This window comes from Carcharodon carcharias, chromosome 3, assembly GCF_017639515.1.
Source record: "Carcharodon carcharias isolate sCarCar2 chromosome 3, sCarCar2.pri, whole genome shotgun sequence".
In the NCBI taxonomy this organism is placed as follows: Eukaryota; Metazoa; Chordata; class Chondrichthyes; order Lamniformes; family Lamnidae; genus Carcharodon; species Carcharodon carcharias.
The window spans coordinates 232,269,511-232,294,448 of NC_054469.1; the positions used below are offsets into that span (position 1 = coordinate 232,269,511).

At 47.9% G+C, this 24,938-nt stretch overlaps 1 protein-coding gene across 3 annotated transcripts in view; it reads right to left on the minus strand.

The window, feature by feature from the left end:
- Positions 1-23,605, minus strand: part of ripk1l (receptor (TNFRSF)-interacting serine-threonine kinase 1, like) — a 63,199-nt gene extending 39,594 nt beyond the window's left edge. Inside the window, exons 1-2 of one of the 3 annotated variants that reach the window (XM_041184159.1) lie at positions 23,527-23,605; positions 5,479-5,702 (exon numbers count right to left, since the gene is read on the minus strand). In XM_041184159.1, coding sequence (XP_041040093.1) covers positions 5,479-5,681 — 203 coding nt within the window. In that variant the 5' untranslated portion in view covers positions 5,682-5,702; positions 23,527-23,605. Of the gene's footprint in view, positions 1-5,478; positions 5,703-7,118; positions 7,180-23,354; positions 23,468-23,526 lie in introns of those variants that run through there. The other 2 variants (XM_041184157.1, XM_041184158.1) reach the window with 2 other exon arrangements.
- Between the last annotated feature and the right edge of the window lie 1,333 nt (positions 23,606-24,938).

The following is a 24,938-nucleotide window of genomic DNA, read 5'->3' on the forward strand; positions in this document are numbered from 1 at the left end:
GTTTGGGGGGGGGGTGGTGGGGGAGGGGTGAGAGTAGGTTTGGGGGGGTGGGGGAGGGGTGAGAGTAGGTTTGGGGGTGTGGGGGAGGGGTGAGAGTAGGTTTGGGGGTGTGGGGGAGGGGTGAGAGTAGGTTTGGGGGGGGTGGGGGAGGGGTGAGAGTAGGTTTGGGGGGGGTGGGGGAGGGGTGAGAGTAGGTTTGGGGGGGTGGGGGAGGGGTGAGAGTAGGTTTGGGGGGGGGTGGGGGAGGGGTGAGAGGAGGTTTGGGGGGGGTGGGGGAGGGGTGAGAGTAGGTTTGGGGGGGGTGTTGGGGGAGGGGTGAGAGTAGGTTTGGGGGGGGTGGGGGAGGGGTGAGAGTAGGTTTGGGGGGGTGGGGGAGGGGTGAGAGTAGGTTTGGGGGGGTGGTTGGGGGAGGGGTGAGAGTAGGTTTGGGGGGGTGTTGGGGGAGGGGTGAGAGTAGGTTTGGGGGGGTGTTGGGGGAGGGGTGAGAGTAGGTTTGGGGGGGTGGGGGAGGGGTGAGAGTAGGTTTGGGGGGGGTGTTGGGGGAGGGGTGAGAGTAGGTTTGGGGGGGTGGGGGGGAGGGGTGAGAGTAGGTTTGGGGGGGGTGGGGGAGGGGTGAGAGTAGGTTTGGGGGGGTGGGGGAGGGGTGAGAGGAGGTTTGGGGGGGTGGTGGGGGAGGGGTGAGAGTAGGTTTGGGGGGGTGGTTGGGGGAGGGGTGAGAGTAGGTTTGGGGGGGTGGGGGAGGGGCTGAGAGGAGGTTTGGGGGGCGTGGTGGGGGAGGGGTGAGAGTAGGTTTGGGGGGGTGGTTGGGGGAGGGGTGAGAGTAGGTTTGGGGGGGTGGTTGGGGGAGGGGTGAGAGTAGGTTTGGGGGGGGTGGGGGAGGGGTGAGAGTAGGTTTGGGGGGCGTGGGGGGGAGGGGTGAGAGTAGGTTTGGGGGGGTGGTGGGGGAGGGGTGAGAGTAGGTTTGGGGGTGTGGGGGAGGGGTGAGAGTAGGTTTGGGGGGGGGTGGGGGAGGGGTGAGAGGAGGTTTGGGTGGTTGGGGGAGGGGTGAGAGTAGGTTTGGGGGGTGGTGGCGGAGGGGTGAGAGTAGGTTTGGGGGGGTGGTTGGGGGAGGGGTGAGAGTAGGTTTGGGGGGGGTGGGGGAGGGGTGAGAGTAGGTTTGGGGCGGGTGGGGGAGGGGTGAGAGTAGGTTTGGGGGGTGTGGGGGAGGGGGTGAGAGTAGGTTTGGGGGGTGTTGGGGGAGGGGTGAGAGTAGGTTTGGGGGGGTGGGGGAGGGGTGAGAGTAGGTTTGGGGGGGTGTTGGGGGAGGGGTGAGAGTAGGTTTGGGGGGGTGGTGGGGGAGGGGTGAGAGTAGGTTTGGGGGGGTGTTGGGGGAGGGGTGAGAGTAGGTTTGGGGGGGTGGTTGGGGGAGGGGTGAGAGTAGGTTTGGGGGGGGTGGGGGGAGGGGTGAGAGTAGGTTTGGGGGGTGGTGGGGGAGGGGTGAGAGTAGGTTTGGGGGGGTGGTGGGGGAGGGGTGAGAGTAGGTTTGGGGGGGTGGGGGGAGGGGTGAGAGTAGGTTTGGGGGGGTGTTGGGGGAGGGGTGAGAGTAGGTTTGGGGGGGTGTTGGGGGAGGGGTGAGAGTAGGTTTGGGGGGTGTGGGGGAGGGGTGAGAGTAGGTTTGGGGGGGTGGTGGGGGAGGGGTGAGAGTAGGTTTGGGGGGTGGTGGGGAGGGGTGAGAGTAGGTTTGGGGGGGTGGGGGAGGGGTGAGAGTAGGTTTGGGGGGGTGGTGGGGGAGGGGTGAGAGTAGGTTGGGGGGTGGTGGGGGAGGGGTGAGAGTAGGTTTGGGGTGGGGGTGGGGGAGGGGTGAGAGTAGGTTTGGGGGGGTGGGGGAGGGGTGAGAGTAGGTTTGGGGGGGGGGTGTTGGGGGAGGGGTGAGAGTAGGTTTGGGGGGGGGGGGTGTTGGGGGAGGGGTGAGAGTAGGTTGGGGGGGTGGGGGGAGGGGTGAGAGTAGGTTTGGGGGGGTGGTTGGGGGAGGGGTGAGAGTAGGTTTGGGGGGGGGTGGGGGAGGGGTGAGAGTAGGTTTGGGGGGGTGGTTGGGGGAGGGGTGAGAGTAGGTTTGGGGGGGTGTTGGGGGAGGGGTGAGAGTAGGTTTGGGGGGGGTGGTTGGGGGAGGGGTGAGAGTAGGTTTGGGGGGTGGGGGAGGGGTGAGAGTAGGTTTGGGGGGGTGGGGGAGGGGTGAGAGTAGGTTTGGGGGGGTGGGGGAGGGGTGAGAGGAGGTTTGGGGGGGGTGGGGGAGGGGTGAGAGTAGGTTTGGGGGGGGTGGGGGAGGGGTGAGAGTAGGTTTGGGGGGGGTGGGGGAGGGGTGAGAGTAGGTTTGGGGGGGTGGTGGGGGAGGGGCGAGAGGAGGTTTGGGGGCGTGGTGGGGGAGGGGTGAGAGTAGGTTTGGGGGGGTGGGGGAGGGGTGAGAGTAGGTTTGGGGGGGGTGGGGGAGGGGTGAGAGGAGGTTTGGGGGGGTGTTGGGGGAGGGGTGAGAGTAGGTTGGGGTGGGGGGGGAGGGGTGAGAGTAGGTTTGGGGGGGGTGGGGGAGGGGTGAGAGTAGGTTTGGGGGGGTGGGGGAGGGGTGAGAGTAGGTTTGGGGGGGGTGTTGGGGGAGGGGTGAGAGTAGGTTTGGGGGGGTGGGGGAGGGGTGAGAGTAGGTTTGGGGGGGGTGTTGGGGGAGGGGTGAGAGTAGGTTTGGGGGGGGTGGTTGGGGGAGGGGTGAGAGTAGGTTTGGGGGGGTGTTGGGGGAGGGGTGAGAGTAGGTTTGGGGGGGGGTGGGGGAGGGGTGAGAGTAGGTTTGGGGGGGTGGTGGGGGAGGGGTGAGAGTAGGTTTGGGGGGGTGGGGGAGGGGTGAGAGTAGGTTTGGGGGGGGGTGGGGGAGGGGTGAGAGTAGGTTTGGGGGGGTGGTGGGGGAGGGGTGAGAGTAGGTTTGGGGGGGGGTGGGGGAGGGGTGAGAGTAGGTTTGGGGGGGGTGTTGGGGGAGGGGTGAGAGTAGGTTTGGGGGGGGTGGGGGAGGGGTGAGAGTAGGTTTGGGGGGGGTGGGGGAGGGGTGAGAGTAGGTTTGGGGGGGGTGGGGGGAGGGGTGAGAGTAGGTTTGGGGGGGTGGTTGGGGGAGGGGTGAGAGTAGGTTTGGGGGGGGTGTTGGGGGAGGGGTGAGAGTAGGTTTGGGGGGGGTGTGGGGGAGGGGTGAGAGTAGGTTTGGGGGGGTGTTGGGGGAGGGGTGAGAGTAGGTTTGGGGGGGGTGTTGGGGGAGGGGTGAGAGTAGGTTTGGGGGGGTGTTGGGGGAGGGGTGAGAGTAGGTTTGGGGGGGGTGGGGGAGGGGTGAGAGTAGGTTTGGGGGGTGTTGGGGAGGGTGAGAGTAGGTTTGGGGGGGTGTTGGGGGAGGGGTGAGAGTAGGTTTGGGGGGGTGGTGGGGGAGGGGTGAGAGTAGGTTTGGGGGGGTGTTGGGGGAGGGGTGAGAGTAGGTTTGGGGGGGTGTTGGGGAGGGGTGAGAGTAGGTTTGGGGGGGTGTTGGGGGAGGGGTGAGAGTAGGTTTGGGGGGGGTGGGGGAGGGGTGAGAGTAGGTTTGGGGGGGTGTTGGGGAGGGGTGAGAGTAGGTTTGGGGGTGTGTTGGGGGAGGGGTGAGAGTAGGTTTGGGGGGGGTGGGGGAGGGGTGAGAGTAGGTTTGGGGGGGGTGTTGGGGGAGGGGTGAGAGTAGGTTTGGGGGGGGGTGGGGGAGGGGTGAGAGTAGGTTTGGGGGGGGTGGTTGGGGAGGGGTGAGAGTAGGTTTGGGGGGGTGGTTGGGGGAGGGGTGAGAGTAGGTTTGGGGGGGTGGTGGGGGAGGGGTGAGAGTAGGTTTGGGGGGGGTGTTGGGGGAGGGGTGAGAGTAGGTTTGGGGGGGTGGTTGGGGAGGGGTGAGAGTAGGTTTGGGGGGGGTGTTGGGGGAGGGGTGAGAGTAGGTTTGGGGGGGTGGGGGAGGGGTGAGAGTAGGTTTGGGGGGGTGGTTGGGGGAGGGGTGAGAGTAGGTTTGGGGGGGTGGTGGGGGAGGGGTGAGAGTAGGTTTGGGGGGGTGGTTGGGGGAGGGGTGAGAGTAGGTTTGGGGGGGGGTGTTGGGGGAGGGGTGAGAGTAGGTTTGGGGGGGTGGGGGAGGGGTGAGAGTAGGTTTGCGGGGGGGTGTTGGGGGAGGGGTGAGAGGAGGTTTGGGGGGGTGGGGGAGGGGTGAGAGTAGGTTTGTGGGGGGGTGTTGGGGGAGGGGTGAGAGTAGGTTTGGGGGGGGTGTTGGGGGAGGGGTGAGAGTAGGTTTGGGGGGGTGTTGGGGGAGGGGTGAGAGTAGGTTTGGGGGGGTGTTGGGGGAGGGGTGAGAGTAGGTTTGGGGGGGGTGTTGGGGGAGGGGTGAGAGTAGGTTTGGGGGGGGTGTTGGGGGAGGGGTGAGAGTAGGTTTGGGGGGGTGTTGGGGGAGGGGTGAGAGTAGGTTTGCGGGGGGGTGGTGGGGGGGTGAGTACAGAGACAGGGAGGGAAGGGAGTTGGGGTGAGGCAGGGTGGGGAGGGGGAGAGGCGAGGAGAGTGGGCCGGAGGAAGTTGGTGGGGGGATACAGGAGGGGAGTGGAGGAGATGGGGAGAGGCGATTGTTGAGGAAGGGAGTTGGGAGGGAAGAGAATTGGGGGTAAGGGAGGGGAGTTGGGGAAAAGAGGAGGGGAGGGAGTAGCAGAGGGGGGGGCAGGCAAATGATGGGGGGGAGGGGAGTTGGGAATCCATCTACAAGGCAGTCTTTGATTGCAAGCCCACCTAGGCAAGCAGGGAGGGCCTCTAGGCCTACCTGGAGCTCTGACCCTCCCACTGCCACTGGGTGCTCACCCTTGGGCAGCCGAATTGCCCATTGTGTAGTGAAAATGCAGGCCAGCAGGAAAATCCCAGTCAGCCTTCTTTAATTATTGCTGACAAGACTCTTTGTGAGCCTAATTTCTGTCCACCTCATGAAGTTGGGGAGCCTTGTCAGGCCCCGAACCCACCTCCCCCAAAACAACCACACCAGGAAACTGGCACCTCACGGGGTGCTTGTTTTTGGGCCCTGTCTACCTCGGCTCCTGGTTTCAGCGGGGCCCCGAGCATCCTGCCCTGATGCCCAGCAGGTGCCTGGCAGGCAGCACCTTACTCACCTGCCCTTTCACAGCATTAGACATGTGAGTGGCAGGGTACATGCTCAGGGGGCATCCCCAGGCCATGTAAATACCTTGTATATAAAAAAGGCCCCGTGATTTAGGGGTTGAATAGAGGCAGCACACTTTCGGGATGCTTTGCTTCTGTCCAGTACTGATCCGGCACTGGAAAATCTGCCTTCTTGAGCACAATTTTCATCAATTCCTGCATTTTTCAAGCAGTGGAGAATTAATTTCTAGTACCTCCAAACAAGTGGGACATCCTGGCAAGTGAAAGTACTTTGTGGGTAATAAATGTTACTCAGCTGCGTGTTCACGTTACACTTACTCTGTGCGTTGTGGTCCTGTGTACACTGTTTTTAAAACAACGAGTCCGTGATTCCTCCTGTAGCATAAAGACACCATTCCAAAGCCCCCGCCGTCCATGGGCTGCTTCTCAATCAGCTCGTCAGAGTCTATGTGGATTTTCTCTAAAGACATGGTTGTTCTATCTGGGTTTTCCTTAACCGCACTAACCCAACTTTTGCTCATAACTAGTTTGTTTCTCTGTACCTGTCACAAAAGGAAGAGAAAGAGAGAAGCCAGTTCACAACTATTGCCAATCTAAGATTCCTTTCCTATCTGCTTAAAACAGTTTTAAAACAAACTCCTGAAGACATCCCCATCACCCATCTTACACCTTTCAAAAAACAGTTTCCTTTCCACACCACCCCTTACTCAACCAGTTATGCTACTCCCAAAAAGAGAGACATCCTGCCAAAGCTTTTTGTCTTACACTCATCAGGACAAACACAAGACTTGCAAAAAAATTGAGCAATGTTGTGTATGAATTTCAGGGCCGGCACAAAGCCAGGTTTGTAGGCCGCCTGTCCCAGCGACTGACTGATCAAATCAAACAGCACGTCCCTTCGGTTTGTCTGTAATAGGCAGAGTACAGACTCAACCAGCCCACGCTCGGAAAAACCCAAAACAAAACGTCTCCTGTTAGGTGTAATTCTGCAATTGGGCAGCACTTGCTTAACAATCCTGAGTGTACTAATAGCTACACTGACAACCAATTTAAGATAATCAGTTGAGTTTGTAGCATGGTTCATTTACGCTTGCTAGAAGCGACATACAATCATACACGGTGACCCGTTCTCTGCAAATAAAAGGAATATGTTCAAGCCTTATGCCTTTTTGAATTACCAGGAGCTTGGGAAGCCTAGAGTTCCTCATTGCTTTCTCCACGGTAACGCCATGGCCAATCAGAGTTGACTTGCCAACCAACCAGCACCCTTTTCTCCTATATGAACATAGGATCAAGGAGCAGGAGTAGGCCATTCAGCCCCTCGAGCCTGCTCCGCCATTTAACAAACTCATGGCTGATCTGATAGTAACCTGAAATCTGCATCCCGCCTACCCCTGATAACCCATCACCCCCTTGCTTACCAAGAACCTACCCACCTCCCCCTTAAAAATATTCAAAGACTCTGCTTCCACAGCCTTTTCAGGTAGAGTTCCAAAGACTCTCAACCCTCAGAAAAAATTTCATCTAATCGCCATTTTAAATGGGTGACCCCTTATTTTTAAACAGTAACCCCTAGTTCTAGATTCTCCCACAAGAGGAAACATCCTATCTACATCCACCCTGTCAAGACCCCTCAGGATCTTATATGTTTTGATTAAGTCACCTCTTACTCTTTTAAACTCCAGCAGATACAAGCTTAATCTGTCCAACCTTTCCTCATAAGACAACTCACCCATTCCAGGTATTAGTCTGGTAAACTTTTTCTGAACTGGTCCGAACACATTTACCTCCTTCCTTAAATAAGGACACCAATACTGTACACAGTACTCCAGATGTGGTCTCACTAGTGCTCCGTATAACTGAAGAAAACTGTCCATACTTTTGTATTCAATTCCCCTCGCAATAAATGATAACATTCTATTAGCTTTCCTAATTACTTGATGTACCTGCATACTAACCTTTTACGATTCATGCACTAAGATACTCAGATCCCTCTGCATTTCAGAGCTCTGCAATCTCTCTCCACTTAGATAATATGCTCCTCTTTTATTCTTCCTGTCAAAATGGACAATTTCACATTTTCCCACATTATACTCTGTAGTGTAAATTGTTGTGATCTTTTGAAATTTGGCAATCTTGCATTTGTCCTGATGAATGGAAGATGAAAAGCTTCAGCAACATGTCTCTCTTTTCAGCAATATTCAAGTTCTATTACACAGGAGTCAAGGAATCTCCATCCCTTCAGGTGTTCCAGCATGAAGGAACGCAATCCAAAGATTATGATACACTGCTTACTCCATGCAAAAAACATTTCTTGTGAAATGTGTTCCCCGACATGTAGCTTTGGCCACCAGGAGAGCATATTGTTCAGACGTAGGACAGCAATGCTTTACTGCTCATCTCAATGCGTTATTTCCAATACAAGGGGTTGAATTTTACCGAGATGGCTGAAGTTCTGCCGTTGGGTCCGAAAGCAGTGCCCCTAAAAGGAGGGTCCCCTACATCCCAGGAACCTTCTGGGAAACCGCCTGGTTTCACCCTGTGTTCTTCCTATACAGCGCTGGAACTGCCCTTCCCCCAGTGCTGACAAAGTGCCCACAGAGACAGAATGTGGCCCTTAATTGTCCAATCGAGTAGCTCAATGGCGGAATCATTTTGGAAGCACAAAAGAGGTTTTTTTTAAGTGTCACTGAAGACCATACAGGCACTGCCATCTTCTCCAGCAGAATCTGCTGATGCGTTCAGGCATTGTCCCTTGTCTGTCGACCTCCTGCGGCTCCTTTTAGCCGGTGTAAGAGGCTCCCAAAATGTTTTAGATCTGACGCCTGAAAAAAAAAACCCAGCGGCAACACAAAATTACAGATGATTGAGTTGTTAACAGAATGAATAGCTTGTTAATTTGTTTTTACGAAAATGGTGGGCGGTCTGCTGATTTTGGTACCTGCCCTACTGCCATAGTATCAGAGAACGGTTTGATGATATTGCGACATCATCACGCAAGGACAGGAGAGCAGCATGCCCAATTTCCAAATACAAAATTCACCTATGTGGAGCGTGCCATGCGCCTTTGCTGGTGGCCTGACAATACACTCCTCATATCAGGAGCAACACGCCAAGATTACCAGCGAATTAGGCAAATACTTGTGTTTTCTGGTGAGATGAACTGATTGGTGAATGAGCTTTCCACTTGCAGCACCTTGTGTAGCTGCGCGCAGTAAGCCCCTGTGATTTTAATGAAAGTTACTCGAGTGGCCTGGATACAAGGATTCCGGAGACTCGAATAAAACGTGTGGAAAACCTTCTACTGCTGCAAGTTACCTGCTTATGGGAACCTCCATGCAAACATAAAAAAAAACAATGATCGCAACAAAATGCTTTATGTGCAAATGATGTGGAAAGTGGAGGAGGTAGCAGAAATGAGTAATCATAACTTTGTGGTCAACAAAAGCAGAAATCTGCCAATTATTCACTTTCCCCATCATTTTAGAGGTTCCAACATGCTCACAGTGCGTAACAGTAACTGCATTCCCCTGAATCTCCACAAATCTCAGCCCACTGGTGCAATGGTAAGGTCACTGCACTAGTAATCCAGGCTAATGCTTCAATGACTTGGGTTCAAATCCCACCATGGCAGCTGGTGAAATTTAAATTCAATTAACAAAATTCTGGAATTGGAAAGCTGGTCTCATGAAACTATTCCTGTAAAAACCCATCTTGTTTATTAATGTCCTTGAGGGAAGGAAATCTGCCACCCTTACTTGGTCTGGCCTACATGTAATCCCAGATCCACAGTAACTCAGCTTCCCTCTGAAATGACTGAGCAAGCCACTCAGTTCAAGGGCAATTAGGGATGGGCAACAAATGCTGGCCTTGCTGGTGATGCCCACATCCCATGAAAGAATAAATAAGGACAGACTTGGGAGTCTCTGAACTTAGATTAATATAACCTGTGTGCCATCACATTAATCCTTAGTCCACACTTTTAGTGGAAGCGTACCTGTACGCTAAGATTTTATGCAGAATTTCATCTATTCCCACGTGGTTCCTTTCAACTGCAATATTCATAATACAATGTTCATATTTTTACACAGGTCTTTAAACTTGTCATTAACAAATTCCTCTCCATTATCAGCCAGTGCCACAAGTCCAGTCCCTATCCATTTCTCCATGATTTTATCTAAAATGGCCCTTTTGTCCACACCATGCATTACCATTGAAAGACTAACTATTTCTGCCTTTGTCTCAGGCCTTTAGATCCATGGCAATTACCTCACTAAAGACTGTCCCAATGGAAGGCGTGCGATAGGACAAAGCACTGCCCTCTGATACTTATCACATATTTCCCATTTGCAATAAACTCTTTAATGAGCTATCTAAAATTCTCAACGTTCATGCCTGTATCCTTCAGCAAGATTTTTAATCTTTGACAGGAAACTTGAGCAAATTGTCTGTGTAACTTTAAGATTGTTTTTCTTTCCCTGATTCTTATCACCTGCTGCCACCAGTACATCTCGAACACTCGGATTAGAAACATCAGGTAGGTGAGATGCAACAATGTGCTGTTTGGGTAACCCGCAGATCCACTAACTTTTATGCACTACGTCCAGTTTCATTTTTGCCTTTTTCATTGAAGCTTATGTAACGGCAAATCTATCCCACTAGAGACTACTGTGTCAAACTTAAAGAAAAAGCATATAACTTCTCAAAGATGGGGGGCAGGTCAGAAGATTGGACAGAATATAATGAAGAGCAAAGAGTGACAAAAAGATTAACAAGGCAGGGAAAATTAGAATATGAGAGAAAGCATTGTTAGAAATATAAGGACGGTGTTTCCAATGATTGTTAAATAAGAAGAGTTAACAAAGTGAGTGTCGGTCCTATAGAAAGTGAGTCTGGGGAACTAATAATGGAAAATAAGCAGATGGTCATTGAATGGAACAAACATTTTACATCGGTCTTCAGTACAGAGGATACAAGTTACATCCTAGAAATAGCTGTAAATCAGAAATTGGAAAGGAGGGAGGAACTCAAGAAAATTACAATCACCAGGGAAGTGCTCCTTAGCAAATTGTTGGAACTGCAGGCTGGCAACTCCCTGGGTCTGATGGACTTCATCCTGGGTGTTAAAAGAAATGGCTAGTGAGATAGCTGATGCATTGGTTTTAATTTTGTAAAATTCCCTAGATTCTGGGAAGGTTCCATTAGTTTGGAAAGTAGCATATGTAACTCCTTTATTTAAAAGGGGAGACAGAAAGCAGAAAACTATAGACCAGTTAGCTTAACATCTGTCATAGGGAAAATGTTTGAAGCTATTATTACAGGTTTGAGGCAAGCAGGCAGAGTAAACAAAGTTTTGTGAAAGGAAAATCGTGTGTAACCAATTTTTGGAGTTCTTTGAAGGAGTCACATGGGCTGTGGATAAAGGGGAACTGGTGGAAGTGCTGTACTTAGGATTTCCAGAAGGCATTTGATAAGATGCCACATAAGAGGTTATTGCAGAAAATAAAAGCTCATGGTGTAAGGGGTAACATATTGTCATGGATAAAAGATTGGCTAGCTAACAGGAAACAGTGTGTAGGCATAAATCTTTTTTTTTCCTGGTTTCGGGATGTAACAAGTGGTATGCCACAGGGATCAGTGCTGGGACCCACTTTTTACAATTTATATAAATGACTTGGATGAAGAGACCAAAGGTACAGTTGCTAAATTTGCTGATGACACAAAGGTAGGTAGGAAAGTAAGTTGTGCAGAGGATTCAAGGAGGCTACAAAGGGATATGGATCAGTTAAGTGAGTGGGCAAAGATCTGGCAAATGGAGTATAATGTGGGCAAATGTGAAATTGTCCATTTTGGCAGGAAGAATAAAAAAGAAGTTTACTATCTAAAAGGTGAGAGACTGTAGAGCTCTGAGATGCAGAGGGATCTGGGTGTCCTAGTGCATGAATCACAAAAGGCCAGTATGCAGGTACAGCAAGTAATTAGGAAAGCTAATAGAATGTTATCATTTATTGCAAGGGAAACTGAATATAAAAGTAGGGAAGTTATGTTTCAGTTGTACAGAACACTGGTGAAACCACATCTGGAGTACTGTGTACAGTGATGATCTCCTTATTTAAGGAGGGATGTAAAAGAATTAGCAGTTCAGAGAAGGCCTGCTAGATTAATAACAGGAATGGGCCGGCTAGGCTTGTATCCATTGGAATTTATAAGAGTAAGAGGCGGCTTGACTGAAACCTTTAAGATCCTGAGGGGTCTTGATGAGGTGGATGTGGAGAGGATGTTTCCTCTTGTGGGAGAATCTAGAACTAGGGGTCACTGTTTAAAAATAAGAGGTCGCTCATTTAAGACAGATGAGGAGAAATTTCTTCTGTCAGGGTAAAGAGTCTTTGGATCTCTCTCCCTCAAAAAGTGGTGGAAGCAGAATCTTTGAATATGTTTAAGGCAGAGGTAGGTAAATTCTTGATAGACAAAGGGGTGAAAGGTTATCAGGAGTAGGTGGGAGGTTACACTCAGATCAGTCATGATCTTATTGAATAGTGGAGCAGGCTCAAGGGGCCATGTGGCCTACTCCTGCTCCTAATTCGTATGTTCATAATTCAAACAAATGAACAAATAAACTGTCAGGGTCTAAGATCTCACTCTATACATTTTTATAAAATATGTATGTATCATCATGGCTAATTTATAATATTTTAAAAACTGGACAAAAACTTTAAAATAACTGAAGCCATGGCTGACTATGACTCAAACAAAAGGAACTTTCTGGCATTCAGAGAAGCTGACACCTTGTTATCTCTGAAGAGATGATAGTAACCTGGTGAGCTGCAGAAGATCAACCTTCAAGCGAATAATACAAAGGCCATTTACATTTCTTAAGCCAGGACTAGCCAACGAGAACTACCTACCTAACAAGACAAAGGACCCTGAAACCTCTTTTGAAACCCTTAACAGTTGAAATGTTAACAATTTCAAGAATCCAGACTAAGGAATATACATCCTTTGTCAAAGCCAAAGTGGAGAGGTGGTAGTCGTATGAGTTCTCCCCCCCACCCCCACCCCCAGCTCCAAGCTAGTGGAACCTGTAATGCTGCCTTGTGGAGCTGCAAAGCTGCCATCTTCCATCAACCAAGCAGCAGCTCCGAGAAAGCGCTCTCTCCAGTTTTGAATGCCTGTCCCCATCTGTGCTGTTTCTACTGGAATTTCTGTATCATCGCCTACAATTTGCCTCTATGTGCCCATATCATCTTGGAGGTCATCTTTCCTACACCAGTTAACATACATACATACGAACTGGGAGCAGGAGTAGGCCACTCAGCCCTCGAGCCTGCTCTGCCATTCAATAAGATTATGGCTGACCTGATTTGAAGCTCACTTCACATTCCTGCCTACTCCCGATAACCTTTCTTCTCCCTTGCTCATCAAGAATCTATCTCCCTCTGCCTTAAAGATATTCAAGGACTCTGCCTCAACCACCTTTTGAGGAAGAGAATTCCACAGACTCGCTACCCTCTGGAAGAAAAATCTTTTCCTCATCTCTGTCTTAAATGGGTGACTCCTTATTTTTAAACAGTGACCACGACCTCTAGATTCTCCCACAAGAGGAAACATCCTTTCCACATCCACCCTGTCAAGTCCCCTTAGGATCTTTTACGTTTCAATCAAGTTGCCTCTCAACCTGCAGACAGTTAACAGGTAGTTCCACTCAGCCAGACAATGAAGGAGAGCTGTTGGAGGAAGGTGGTGCAGTTTGCCACTTCAAAGGTTACACAGGAGGGGTGATGATGCACCATGATCACGATATTATTTTTTTCCCACTTTTTGTTCAGGTCACTTTGGTAGTGCAACAGGGATGGCAACTTGATTGGAGAAATTCAAACAGGGGTGGTAGGAGAGATGGGCACAGACTTGGGCAGGCAGAGCACCAACACATTCAAGGACTCTGGAGGAAAGGGAGCTTGCAGCTGGAGCAGGAGATTGCAACAAAACAGGGGCTGTGGGCAAGAAGTTTATCGAGGGGGGAGCTGTGATGAGGTAAATGTTGAAAGGGGGAGCAGACATATGGGTAAAAGTTCCTGGGGTATCAGTGTTCTGTGCTACCATGTCCAAGGACACTGATTTGAACTGCATTGAGCTAAGGCATCCTCCTCACAGGGAACAAAAGGAAATCAGGTCGAGATGCTCCAGTGGGAGTCATGGTTTACACCCAGTAGCTCACTAAAGGGGAATAGGTAGTCAGCTGTCCTAACCGTGTCCCTCAGAGGATGTAACAATAAGCAAATTTAACAAAGAGACAAGTTAAGAACATAAAAATATGGCAAGAAACAGGAAAAATTAAAAACAAAAAGATTATTTAAATTTGAAACAAAGATGACTAGCTTCCTTTGACGCACCATCTTTCAATAATTACGATGCGGCCAATGGCGAGGGAAGTGAAACTACAATGTGGAAAACGACACAGGAGAAATAACGCAGGGCAGAAGCTTCACACTCATGTTGGCAGATTTGACCTTGAGTAAAATGAACACTGTTTTTGGGCTACACGCTTAAATCTGCACAAAACATCTTCATCTCCTGTGTTTTTCAGTGCCAAGCCTGGTCTCCCTTCATTCTCTGTAGAATCAGGAGTTCCTGTTGGCGTTTTGAATCTTCAGTTTTTAGCACAGACTTTACAAGGTGGTGATAAATTAACTGATATTTTAATGGAGTGATTCACAATATGGTGCTAAATTAGATATTATTTGTAACAATACTTTCAAATATAAATTTGATTTATTTCACTTAGGATTTCAACATTTCTTGAAAGCATTGCAAACAATTTTAAGCAAACCTGGGACTGTAACTTGAAGCAAGTTGAGTGCTGCATATAATACTTAACTATAACATGTACAAGTTTTGTTTCCAGTTGGGTTTCATCCTTTCTTGATCGCACACATAGGGCTTGATTTTAGCGTCTCCGGCCTGTGTGCTGGTTCCCCAGCTTCATCTTGCCCAGGGGCCATTTTTGCCGGGGGGGGGGGGGGGGCAAAAAACCAGATAATTAAAAGCCATATAAGGCCAATTAAAGGAGGCCTACTGGAATTTTCCAGTTGGACTCCAGATTCCCACAAGTGGCGGGGGCCAGTTTAGCTGCCTGGAGGCCGCTTCCCGGTGGCACACCAAGGTTTGGGGGGGTCGGGGGGGGTCAAAGGCCCTTGTGATTTTCCCTGGGGCAGCCAATGAGTGACTATTTTCCAGAGTTAGGGCTTCCGATCCCCATTTCAGGTGGGGTTTGAAAGCCTGCAAGGAATAATCTATCCGTGGTTTCAATTTTGCCTTTTCATTCACTAAAAACCGGGCTCTCCAAAAATGTTCAATTTCTATTATTTTACCCTTACACTGCAAGCCTCAGTCAAACTCCAGATGAGAGTACAGTCTGACATCCAGTCATCTTTAAGATGCAAATCCTGAGCTTTACTTTCCGACTGCTACTGTCAAATAAGACCCCATGAAAGCTGACATTTCCAGGATTTAAGTCTAAACAAAACCTTACAAGATTTAAGCAGATGTTGTTACTGGGAAAATTATTTAAATTGGAGGAAACCAAGAGTATCTTGTAATGGAATAAGTCACAATAAACTCTCCCAAATTTACATTAAAATAATCTTTGCCTAAATCAAGTATGACTCATTGACTCCTTTTTAAAACAGTGAAGAAACAGTCCTGAACTGATTAACTAATTTAGTTCTTCATTTTGAAAAGTCCACACCCTTGCTCTCTTCACCCAGAATTAGCAGTTTCCTTGTCACTGCCTGCATTTGGTTAAAGAATTCCACATATTCTTCCTCATTTTCCACTTTGTGTGATAGTATGAATATATAATGACGGTTGACTTCATCCCTCTCCCTGATTTGAGATTAAGTCAATCTGTTTGCAATATTTGCTATCACATTTGATCCAGAGATGAGCTGCCAACCCCGTATTCATGCCATTACTTATGTTGGCTATTTTCACTTCCACGTTCCATTTTGTTCCCATCTCAGCTGAAACCCTCATTCATGCCTTTGTTACCTCCAGGCTGGTCTACCACATTCTATCCCCTGTAAACCAAGGTCGGCCAAGACTCTGCTGCCCGGGTCTTAACTCGCACCAAGTTAAAAAGAAGTTAAAGCATTAGACTATAGGACAATATAGACAGACTGGTCAGATGAGCAGAATATTGGCAAATGGAATTTAACTCTGTAAAGTGTGAAGTGATACATTTTGGGAGGACTAACAAGGCAAGGGAATACACGACTAATAGTAGGAAGTACAGAGGATCAGAGGGACCTTGGTGTGCATGTCCATAGGTTCTTGAAGGCAGCAGCACAGGTAGATAAGATGGTTAAGAAGGCATATGGGATACTTGCCTTTATTAGTTGAGGCATAGAACACAAGAGCAGGCAGGTTATGATGGAGCTATATAAAATGTTAGTTAGGCCACAGCTGGAGTTCTGGTTGGCACACTATAGGCAGGATGTGATTGCACTAGAGAGGGTGCAGAGATTCACCAGGATGTTGCCTGGGCTGGAGCGTTTCAGCTATGAAGAGAAATTGGATAGGCTGGAGTTGTTTTCCTTGGAGCAGAGAAGGCTGAGGTGGGGGGGGGGGTGTTATACCTGATTGAGGTGTACAAAATTATGAGGGGCATAGATAGGGTAGATAGGAAGAAACTTTTCCCCTTAATGGGACAGGTCAATAACCAGAGGGAATAGATTTAAGGTTAGGGGCCGGAGGTTTAGAAGGGATTTGAGGAAACATTTTTTCACCCGGAGGGTGGGGGGTGTCTGGAACTCAGTGCCTGAAAGGGTGGTAGAGGCAGGACATTCAAGAAGTATTTAGATGAATGTTTGAAACGCCAATGCAAACAAGCCTACGGGCCAAGAGCTGGAAAATGGGATTAGAGTACATAGGGGCTTGATGACTGGCGCAGACACGATGAGCCAAAGGGTTCTTTCCGTGCTGTAAACTCTCTGACACCATAAGTCTAGTTTCCCCTATCACCTCTGTGCTTACTGACCTACAATGGCCCTCAGTCAAGCAATTTCTTAATTTTAAAATTCACATCCTTGTTTCAAATCTCTCCATGGCTTTACCCCCTTCCTATCTCTGTGATCTCCTCCAGCCCCACAACCCTCCAAGATATCTGTGCTCTTCTAATTCTGGCCTCTTGTGCATTCTCGATTTTAATTGCGCCACCATTGCTGGCTGTGCCTTCAGTTGCCTAACCCCCAAGCTCTGGAATTTCCTCCCTACACCTCTCTGGCTCTCTACTTCACTTCCCTCCCTTGAGATACTCCTTAAAACCTACCTTTCATCTCCTTATGTGGCTTGGGACATACTTTATTTTACAATGCTCCTACGAAGCGCCTTGATACATCTTAAAGGTGCTACATAAAAATAAGTTGCCGTTACCATTCAAATTAATCCATTGGTCCAATTTCCCGAGAGCAAAATTTCCTCTATCCCTAAAGCAAAGTACTGCAGATGTTGGAAACTTGAAAATAAAAGCAGAAAATGCTGGAAATACTCAGCAGGTATAGCAAGCACCTGTGGAGAAACAGAAATAATGTTTCAGATCGCCAAATGTCTGTTCATCAGGGCTGAAAAACACTAGAGATGTAACAGGTTTTAAGCAAGTACAGAGGTCGGGAAGGGAGGAAAGGGAAATTCTGTGATAGGGAGCAAGCCAGGAGAGATTAAATGATAAAAGGGACGATGGTGCAAGGCAAAAGGAGATGGTAATGGGACAAGTAAAGAAGAAACAATAGATGGTTCTAGGAGAGGCGTGAACGGGAATCACATAATAGACGTAACATGGCCAACAGCTGCTATCCCAAAAAAAGGGAGCATAGGTTATGACCTGAAACCTAGGTCATCAATCTGAAATATTAATTCTGTTTCTCTCTCCACAGATGCTGAGTATTTCTAGCATTTGCCGTTTTTATTTCCTCTTCTCCTGTCTATTTGTGTCACTTCTAAATATTTAAATATTGAAGTTAGGCCATGGAATGAATACTAAAGTACACACACTTTAACACATTTGCCTGAAATTCCTCTCTGTTCTCTTAGCAAAGACATCAACCCTTTTGATATTTAACATCTCTACTTAAGTAGCAGAAACAAATTTCATGTAAATGCACTAAGTAAATTGTACCCGACAGCATAATCTCAGGGCCTTGGTACCTCTCCAAATCAAATCGTTTTACCCTCTCATTTAAACTTTGGGTGGAATTTTATGGCCTTGTTGCAGCTGGCAAAGGGCCGAAAAATCCTGCCAGCATCAAATTCTGCACTTTGTCTTTACAATCCAAATTAAAACAGAATTCTTCTCATTCCATACATAAGCTTCAAACACCAATATTTTGTCCTCATTTTCCATTTGCATATTAATGTGCAATTTGTGGATATGATATTAAGAGACATTTCTTTGTTTTTTTTAAGTCTCCTGATATCTTATTACTTCACATTTTCCACTCTTTATATCCTCATCTCTTCTTGCTCTAATTTCTTGTTTGAATCCTTCCTTCTCTCTTTCTAACCTATATTGTTCTAGTTAAGGTTTCTTAATACTTTTTACTTATACTCAACGTAGATAAGATCAGCATCCATGGGCACTGCCATCTGAACTTCTACAAACCAAAGTTTAACCTTGTTTTAAGTTTCTGAGGTAGTGGTACAAAAAATGAATTTTGGATATAGTACATACCATCGACACAGCAGTTGGTAAAGACTGAGTTGTTTAAATCCCAAGGGGAAACTTGAACAACTGTCACAACCTATATTTTCGATTGGTATAAAAAAATAGAAAGTGCTGGAAAAACTCAGCAGACCTGACAGCATCTGTGGAGAAAGAAACAGAGTTAACATTTCGGGACTGTATGACCCTCCTTCAGAAGAAGGGTCATACGGACTCGAAACGTTAACTCTGTTTCTCTCTCCACAGATGCTGCCAGACCTGCTGAGTTTTTCCAGCATTTTCTGTTTTTGTTTCAGATTTCCAGCATCTGCAGTATTTTGCTTTTTTCAATTGGTATGTTTGAGAGGCAGCTCTGAATTCAAGAATAAAACCACCAATCCTCAAAAGGTTTTGTATATAAAATGAAATTAAATATTTATTAATTTAACAATTAATTAAACACATACACATGCCTACACATTACTCTCATAATAACTTTTAAACAAATTCCCAAATTAATCACTCCCAGGTAAATCTTCACCAAGGCAACAATAACCCACAGACTTTAAACAGACACCAGGCAAAGCACATTTGACCTTACGAGTTCAAAATGAGACTCCTTTCAATTTGGTTCCTTAGCAGACAGTTGTAGGCTTATAGGCTGGTTAGATGTTACATGCCTTGACTCACACACACAAACTCCATTCGGTTTATACCTTGCTTTTCCCTTTGAATGTAAATTTCCCGTGGTATTACTAGGTTTATTTAATTTTAAATCTCCTAACAATTCTTTCATTCCACCAATTTTATTAGTAATATAAACACATTGCTTGGTCTCTCCTAGCTAGGTGCAAGATTTTACGCATTCTTTTGAATGGTATTTTCAACAAATGCAAATGTACTCTTCCCCTTTTATCCTTATGTTTATCTTATTAACATTTCAAACTACTAAACATCAAAGCACCCAGACTAGCTGGCTTTAATCCAATTAAGCCACACACAGACACACACATTGACCCTATTACAAGTCCAATTTGAAAATAATTTCCAGTAACATTATACACATTAATATCTCTTCATGATGTATGTACCTAATTTGCATATTTTACTGATCTCTTTGAATCAGTGGAGAAAACAACATACTGCTGAGTCTGTGTATTTTAGGTTAAAGTACTCATTTTAATTTATTGAGAAAGAAAAAAAATTATAGGGAAGCAAAGCTTTATATCAGATGACGGGAACAATAGACTTAACTTTCACCAGTACAGCAGATAGTTTTCTGGAGATCCACCTATCAAATTGTTTCAAGACACCTAACCCCTTTTTTCATCCAGAGAAATCATCCAAACAACTGCCCTTTCTGGTTCCCTTTCTCCAGCAAAGCTCCCCCCCTCAACCCTAACCATGATTGCCATATTTCGTTGGTTCACCCCCAATGTTCTCTCCAAACTAATCTCAACTCTAACATCTAGCTCCTACTGTCTTAATCCCATTTCCATTGAATGCTTGACCACACAGTTTCCCTCCTTGTTTCAAGCTGAATTAACCCAGTTTTTATTGGATCTTAACCTGAGCTTCCAACTCACAAAATAAAAAGCACTCATTTCCATCTCCGAAACATTTCCCACCTTCCCCCCCACCTCAACTTATCTGCTGCTGTAACCCTCATTCATGCTCCTTTCACTTCAATAGTCTCCTGACCAGCTTTCCATCCTCCATAAACTGTAGTCTATCTATAACCCTGCTGCTCATATCTCATTCAGTCACCGCTCACCATCACTCCTGTCCTTGCTGATCCACATTGACTCCAGGTCCATCAGTGATCTAGATGCGATAAGGTACAGGCCTGAAACTAGCAACATTGGGGGGAAGATGGTGGCATAGCGGTATTGTCACCGGCCGAGTAATCCAGAGATTCAAAGTGATACTCTGGGGCCCCAAGTTCGAATCCCACCACAGCAGATGGTAGAATTTGAATTCAATCAATAAAAATCTAGAATTAAAGGTCCAATGATGACCATGACACCTTTGTCATAAAATCTGGTTCACTAATGTCCTTTAGTACTTCATGGGGTCTGGAGTCACCAGCTCAAACATGAGCAACGAAACCTCCTAATGATTATCATGTACTGTCCCCCTCAGCTGATGAATCAGTGCTCCTCCACATGTTAAACACCACTTGAAGGAAGCCCTGAGGGTAGCAAGGGCACAGAATTTACTCTGGGTGACGGATTTCAATATCTATCACCAAGAGTGACTTGGTAGCACCACTGCTGACTGAGTCCTAAAGAATATAGCTGCTAGACTGGGTCTGCAGCAGGTGGTGAGGGAACCAACAAGAGACATCATCCTCACTAACCTGCCTGCTGCAGATGCATCTGTCCATGTCAGTATTGGCAGGGGTGACCACCACACAGTTTTTGTGGAGATGAAGTCCCATCTTCTCACTGAGGATACCCTCCATCATGTTATGTGACACTATCTCCATGCTAAATGGGATAGATTTCGAACAGATCTAGCAACTCAAGACTGGGCAACCATGGTGCGCTGTGGGCCATCAATAGCAGCAGAATTGTACTCGAACACAATCTGTAACCTCATGGCCTGGCATATCCCCCACTCTACCATTACCATCAAACCAGGAGATCAATCCTGCTTCAATGAAGAGCGCAGGAGGGCATGACAGGAGCAGCACCAGGCATACCTAATAATGAAGTGAAGCTACAACCCAGCACTACTTGCATGCCAAACAGCATAAGCAGCAAGTGACAGAGAGAGCTTAAGTGATTCCACATCCAATGAAACAGATCTAAGCTCTGCAGCCCTGTCACATCCAGTTGTGAATGGTGGTAGACAATTAAACAGCTCACTAGAGGATGAGGCTCTACAAATATCCCCATCCTCAATGATGGGGAAGCCCAGCACATCAGTGCAAAAGATAAAGCTGAAGCATTTGCAACAATCTTCAGCCAGAAGCACTGAGCGGATGATCCATCCGAAGTCCCCAGCATCACAGTTGCCAGTCTTGATCCAATTCGATTCACTCTGTGTGATATCAAGAAATGGCTGAAGGCACTTCTTACTGCAAAGGTTATAGGTCCTGACAACATTCCAACAATAGTACTGGTGACTTGTGCTCCAAAACTTGCTGCAGCCCTAGTTAAGCTGTTCCAGTACAGCTACAATACTGGCATCTATCCAACAATGTGGAAAATTGCCCAGGTATGTCCTGTACACAAAAAACAGGGCAAATCCAACCCAGCCAATTACCAATCATCAAATCTCAATCATGAGTAAAGTGATGGAAAGGTTCATCGACAGTGCTATCAAGCGTCATTTGCTTAGCAATAACCTGCTCACTGACGCTCAGTTTAGGTTCCGCCAGGGTCACTCAGCTCCTTACCTCATTGCAGCCTTGGTTCAAACATGGACAAAGAAGCTGAACTCCAGAGGTGAGGTGAGAGTGACAGCCCTTGACATCAAGGCAGCATTTGACTGATTGTGGCATCAAGCACCCCTAGCAAAACTGAAGACAGTGGGAATAAGGAGGAAAACTCTCTGCTGGTTGGACTCATACCTAGCACAAATGAAGGTGGTTGTGGTTGTTGGAGGTCAATCATCTCAGTTCCAGGACATCACTGCAGGAGTTCCTCAGGGTAGTGTCCACAGCTCAAACATCTTAGTTGCTTCATCAATAACCTTCCTTCCATCACAAGGTCAGAAGTGGGGATGTTCGCTGATGATTGTACAATGTTCAGCACCATTCGAAACTCCTCAAATACTGAAGCAGTCCATGTCCAAATGCAGCAAGACCTGGTCAATATCCAGGTTTGGGCTAACAAGTGGCAAGTAATATTTGCGCCACACAAGTGCCAGGCAATGACCATCTCCAACAAGAGAGAATCTAACCATCGCCCTTTGACATTCAATGGTATTACCATCGCTGAATCCCCTACTATCAGCATCCTGGGGGTTACCATTGACCGGAAACTGAATTGGACTAGCCATATAAAGACTGTGGCTACAAGAGCAGGTCAGAGGCAACTCACCACCTGACTCCCCAAAGCCTGTCCACCATCTATAAGGCAGAAGTCAGGAATGTGATGGAATACTCTCCATTACCTGGATGTGTACAGTTCCAAAAACACTCAAGAAGCTGGACACCGTCCAGGACATAGCAACCTGCTGGATTGGCATTCCATCCACAAACAAACATTCACTCCCTCCACCACCTGACTTGGATGTATTGCTGTTTCTTCACTGTTGCTGGGCCAAAATCCTGGAACTCCTCTCTAACAGCACTGTGGGTGTACCTACACCACATTATCCATAGCGGTTCAAGAAGGCAGCTCACCACCACCTTCTCAAGGGCCATTAGGGATGGGCAATAAATGCTGGCCCAGCCAGCGACACCCAGATCCTACGAATGAATTTTTTAAATTGTCTTGGGAACATAAGTACAGGCATAGTAGCCCTTTCAGTCTCTTGAACCTGATCAGCTATTCAACTAATCATGGGTAATTGATACCTCAACTCCATTTACCTACCTCTTCTCCTTATCCTTTAATGCCCTTATGCAACAAAAATTTATCCACCTCAGTTTTAGAATATTCAATTGCAGCCTGCGCAGACTTTGGGGGGGGGGGGGTGGTGCAGTAAAGAGAGTGTTTCCTGGCGTCAGCCCGCCCCCCCCCCCCCAGAATGGTCTAGCTCAAATTTTAAGGTTATTGCCCTTGTTCTGAACTCCCTCCACCAGGGGAAATAATTCCGCTGGATCTACCTTATCAAACTGCTTACTCATTTTGAACAATTAGACCGCCTTGCATCATCTTCTACACTCAAGAAAGTATAAGTCTAGCCTATGCAACCTGTCTTCTTAATATAACCCTTTTAGCACCACGATCATTCTGGTGAATCTGCATTGCATCCCTTCTAAGGCCATTTTACCCTTCTTAAGGCCCAGTGCCCAGAACTGAACACAGTGCTGCAGATGCAGCCTAAGTAGAGCTTTGTACAACTGCACCATAACCAGGTGTAATTACGACGACTGCAAAACTGCTGTTAAAGTTGCTCCTCTGCAGCTGGGGTCTGATCTCAGGGGCCAGGAGCTGGCTGCATGCGTCGTGAACCCACCCCCCCACCACCCCCCCCAGATCTGGTGTGTACTTGGGAAGCAGAAGCAGTCTCGGCGGTTTCTCCTCCAACTTTCTCGGGTCGCCATTACAGTTACCGGAAAAGAAATCAGAGGGAGGGAGAGAGAGCCTGATAACACGTCCAAAAGCGCTGGGCACAGCAGCAGGAAGCGGGCCAGCCCCCAAAGACACCCCCTGGAAGAGGGGGAAAGCCCACCCCCGACTGCGGGAGAAAGTCTCTCCCAGCTCACTCACCCCCCCCCCCCCCCCCACCTTAAAAACTTCTCCCCCCCCCACTCCCGTCCAGGTGAGCATTGGGATCATTGCCCCGATCCTCCTGTCTCTCCAGGTGTTGCAGCCTCTCTTACCTGCGCTGTCTCAGGCTGGGCAGTTACATTGTTGCATCGCTTCCAACTCTCATTCCTCTTCCGTGTCCCTCACTCGCTGCCGAGTTTCACAAGAGCCTCTGTGAGCACCGCCCATTCGGGAAATACCCTCCGCAGCAACCACCCCCCACCATATCGAAATGCTCCACTTAACTGCTCCATCTAGTGTGTCTTCATGTCTAGCGGGGTTTTATTTTCTTGTTTAAATTAAACTTTAGTCTGCTGTATATTTCCAATATGTTATTTTTAACTTCCTTTTTTAAACCAGAAATCTAATGCCCATTTAAGTGTGGGGAGGTTATCGCTCATCTTACAGCCCTGTCGGTTCAGGAAATGGGCTGAGGTTCCTTCAAATGAACACTTCCAGTAACAGCAGATGTTATCTGTGTGGATTAGCTTGTGCGGTGGTGTTGTTGACCTACCTATTCTCTTCTTTGAACCATTGTCATTTAAAAAAATGCAAATTTTAAACATCTTTACATTGCTTCCCGGCTGCTGATTGGCCAGTGTGCAAGCCATGTGAGCTCCAACTACTAAGCTCAATATCAGCGTGACGATATTAAATAAAGCTGTCACTCAATGGCCCGGCCACCACCATCAGACATCCTGTCATTGGAGATCATGAGTCCAAACGCCAACAGAGAAGGGGAGAAAAGAAAGCAATCCTGCACCGCGGATCCCACTACCTCATGAGACGTCCTGCCTATGGGTTGAGCATTTATTGCCCATCCCTAGTTACCCTTGAGAAGGTGAGCTGCCTTCTTGAACCACTGCAGTCCCTGTGGTGTAGGTACAACCACAGTGCTGTTAGGGATGGAGTTCCAGGATATTGACCCAGTGACAGTGAACAAATAGTGATATATTTCCAAGTCAGGATGATGAGTGGCTTGGAGAAGAACTTCCAGGTGGTGGTGTTCCCATGTGCCTGCTGCCTTGCCCTTCTAGACAGTAGCAGTCGTGGATTTGTAAGGTGCTGTCTAAGGAGCCTTGGTGATTTCCTGCAGTGCATCTTGCAGATGGTACACACTGCTGCTACTGTGTATTGGTGGTAGAGGGAGTGAATGTTTGTGGATGGGGTGGCAATCAAGTGGGCTGCTTTGCCCTGGATTGTGTCAAGCTTCTTGAGTGTTCTTGGAGCTACACCCATCCAGGCAATTGGAGAGTAATCTATCATACTCCTGACCTGTGCCTTGTAGATAGTGGACAGGTTTTGAGGAGTCAGGAGGTGAGTTACTCACTGCAGGATTCCTAGTCTCTGACCTGCTCTTGTAGCCATAGTATTTATATGGCTAGTCCAGTTCAGTTTCTGGTCAATGGTAACCCCCAGGAGGTTGATAGTGAGGGGTTCAGCTATGGTAATACCATTGAATGTCAAGGGACGATGGTTAGAATCTCTCTTGTTTTAGACGGTTATTGTCTGGCACTTGTGTGGTGTGAATGTTACTTGCCACTTATCGGCCCAAGTCTGGATATTGTCCAGGTCTAGCTGTATTTGGACCTCATCTCCTCTGGGGATCTCCCTCCCACAGCTTCCAACCTGATAGTCGCCCAACCTCGGATGGCCCG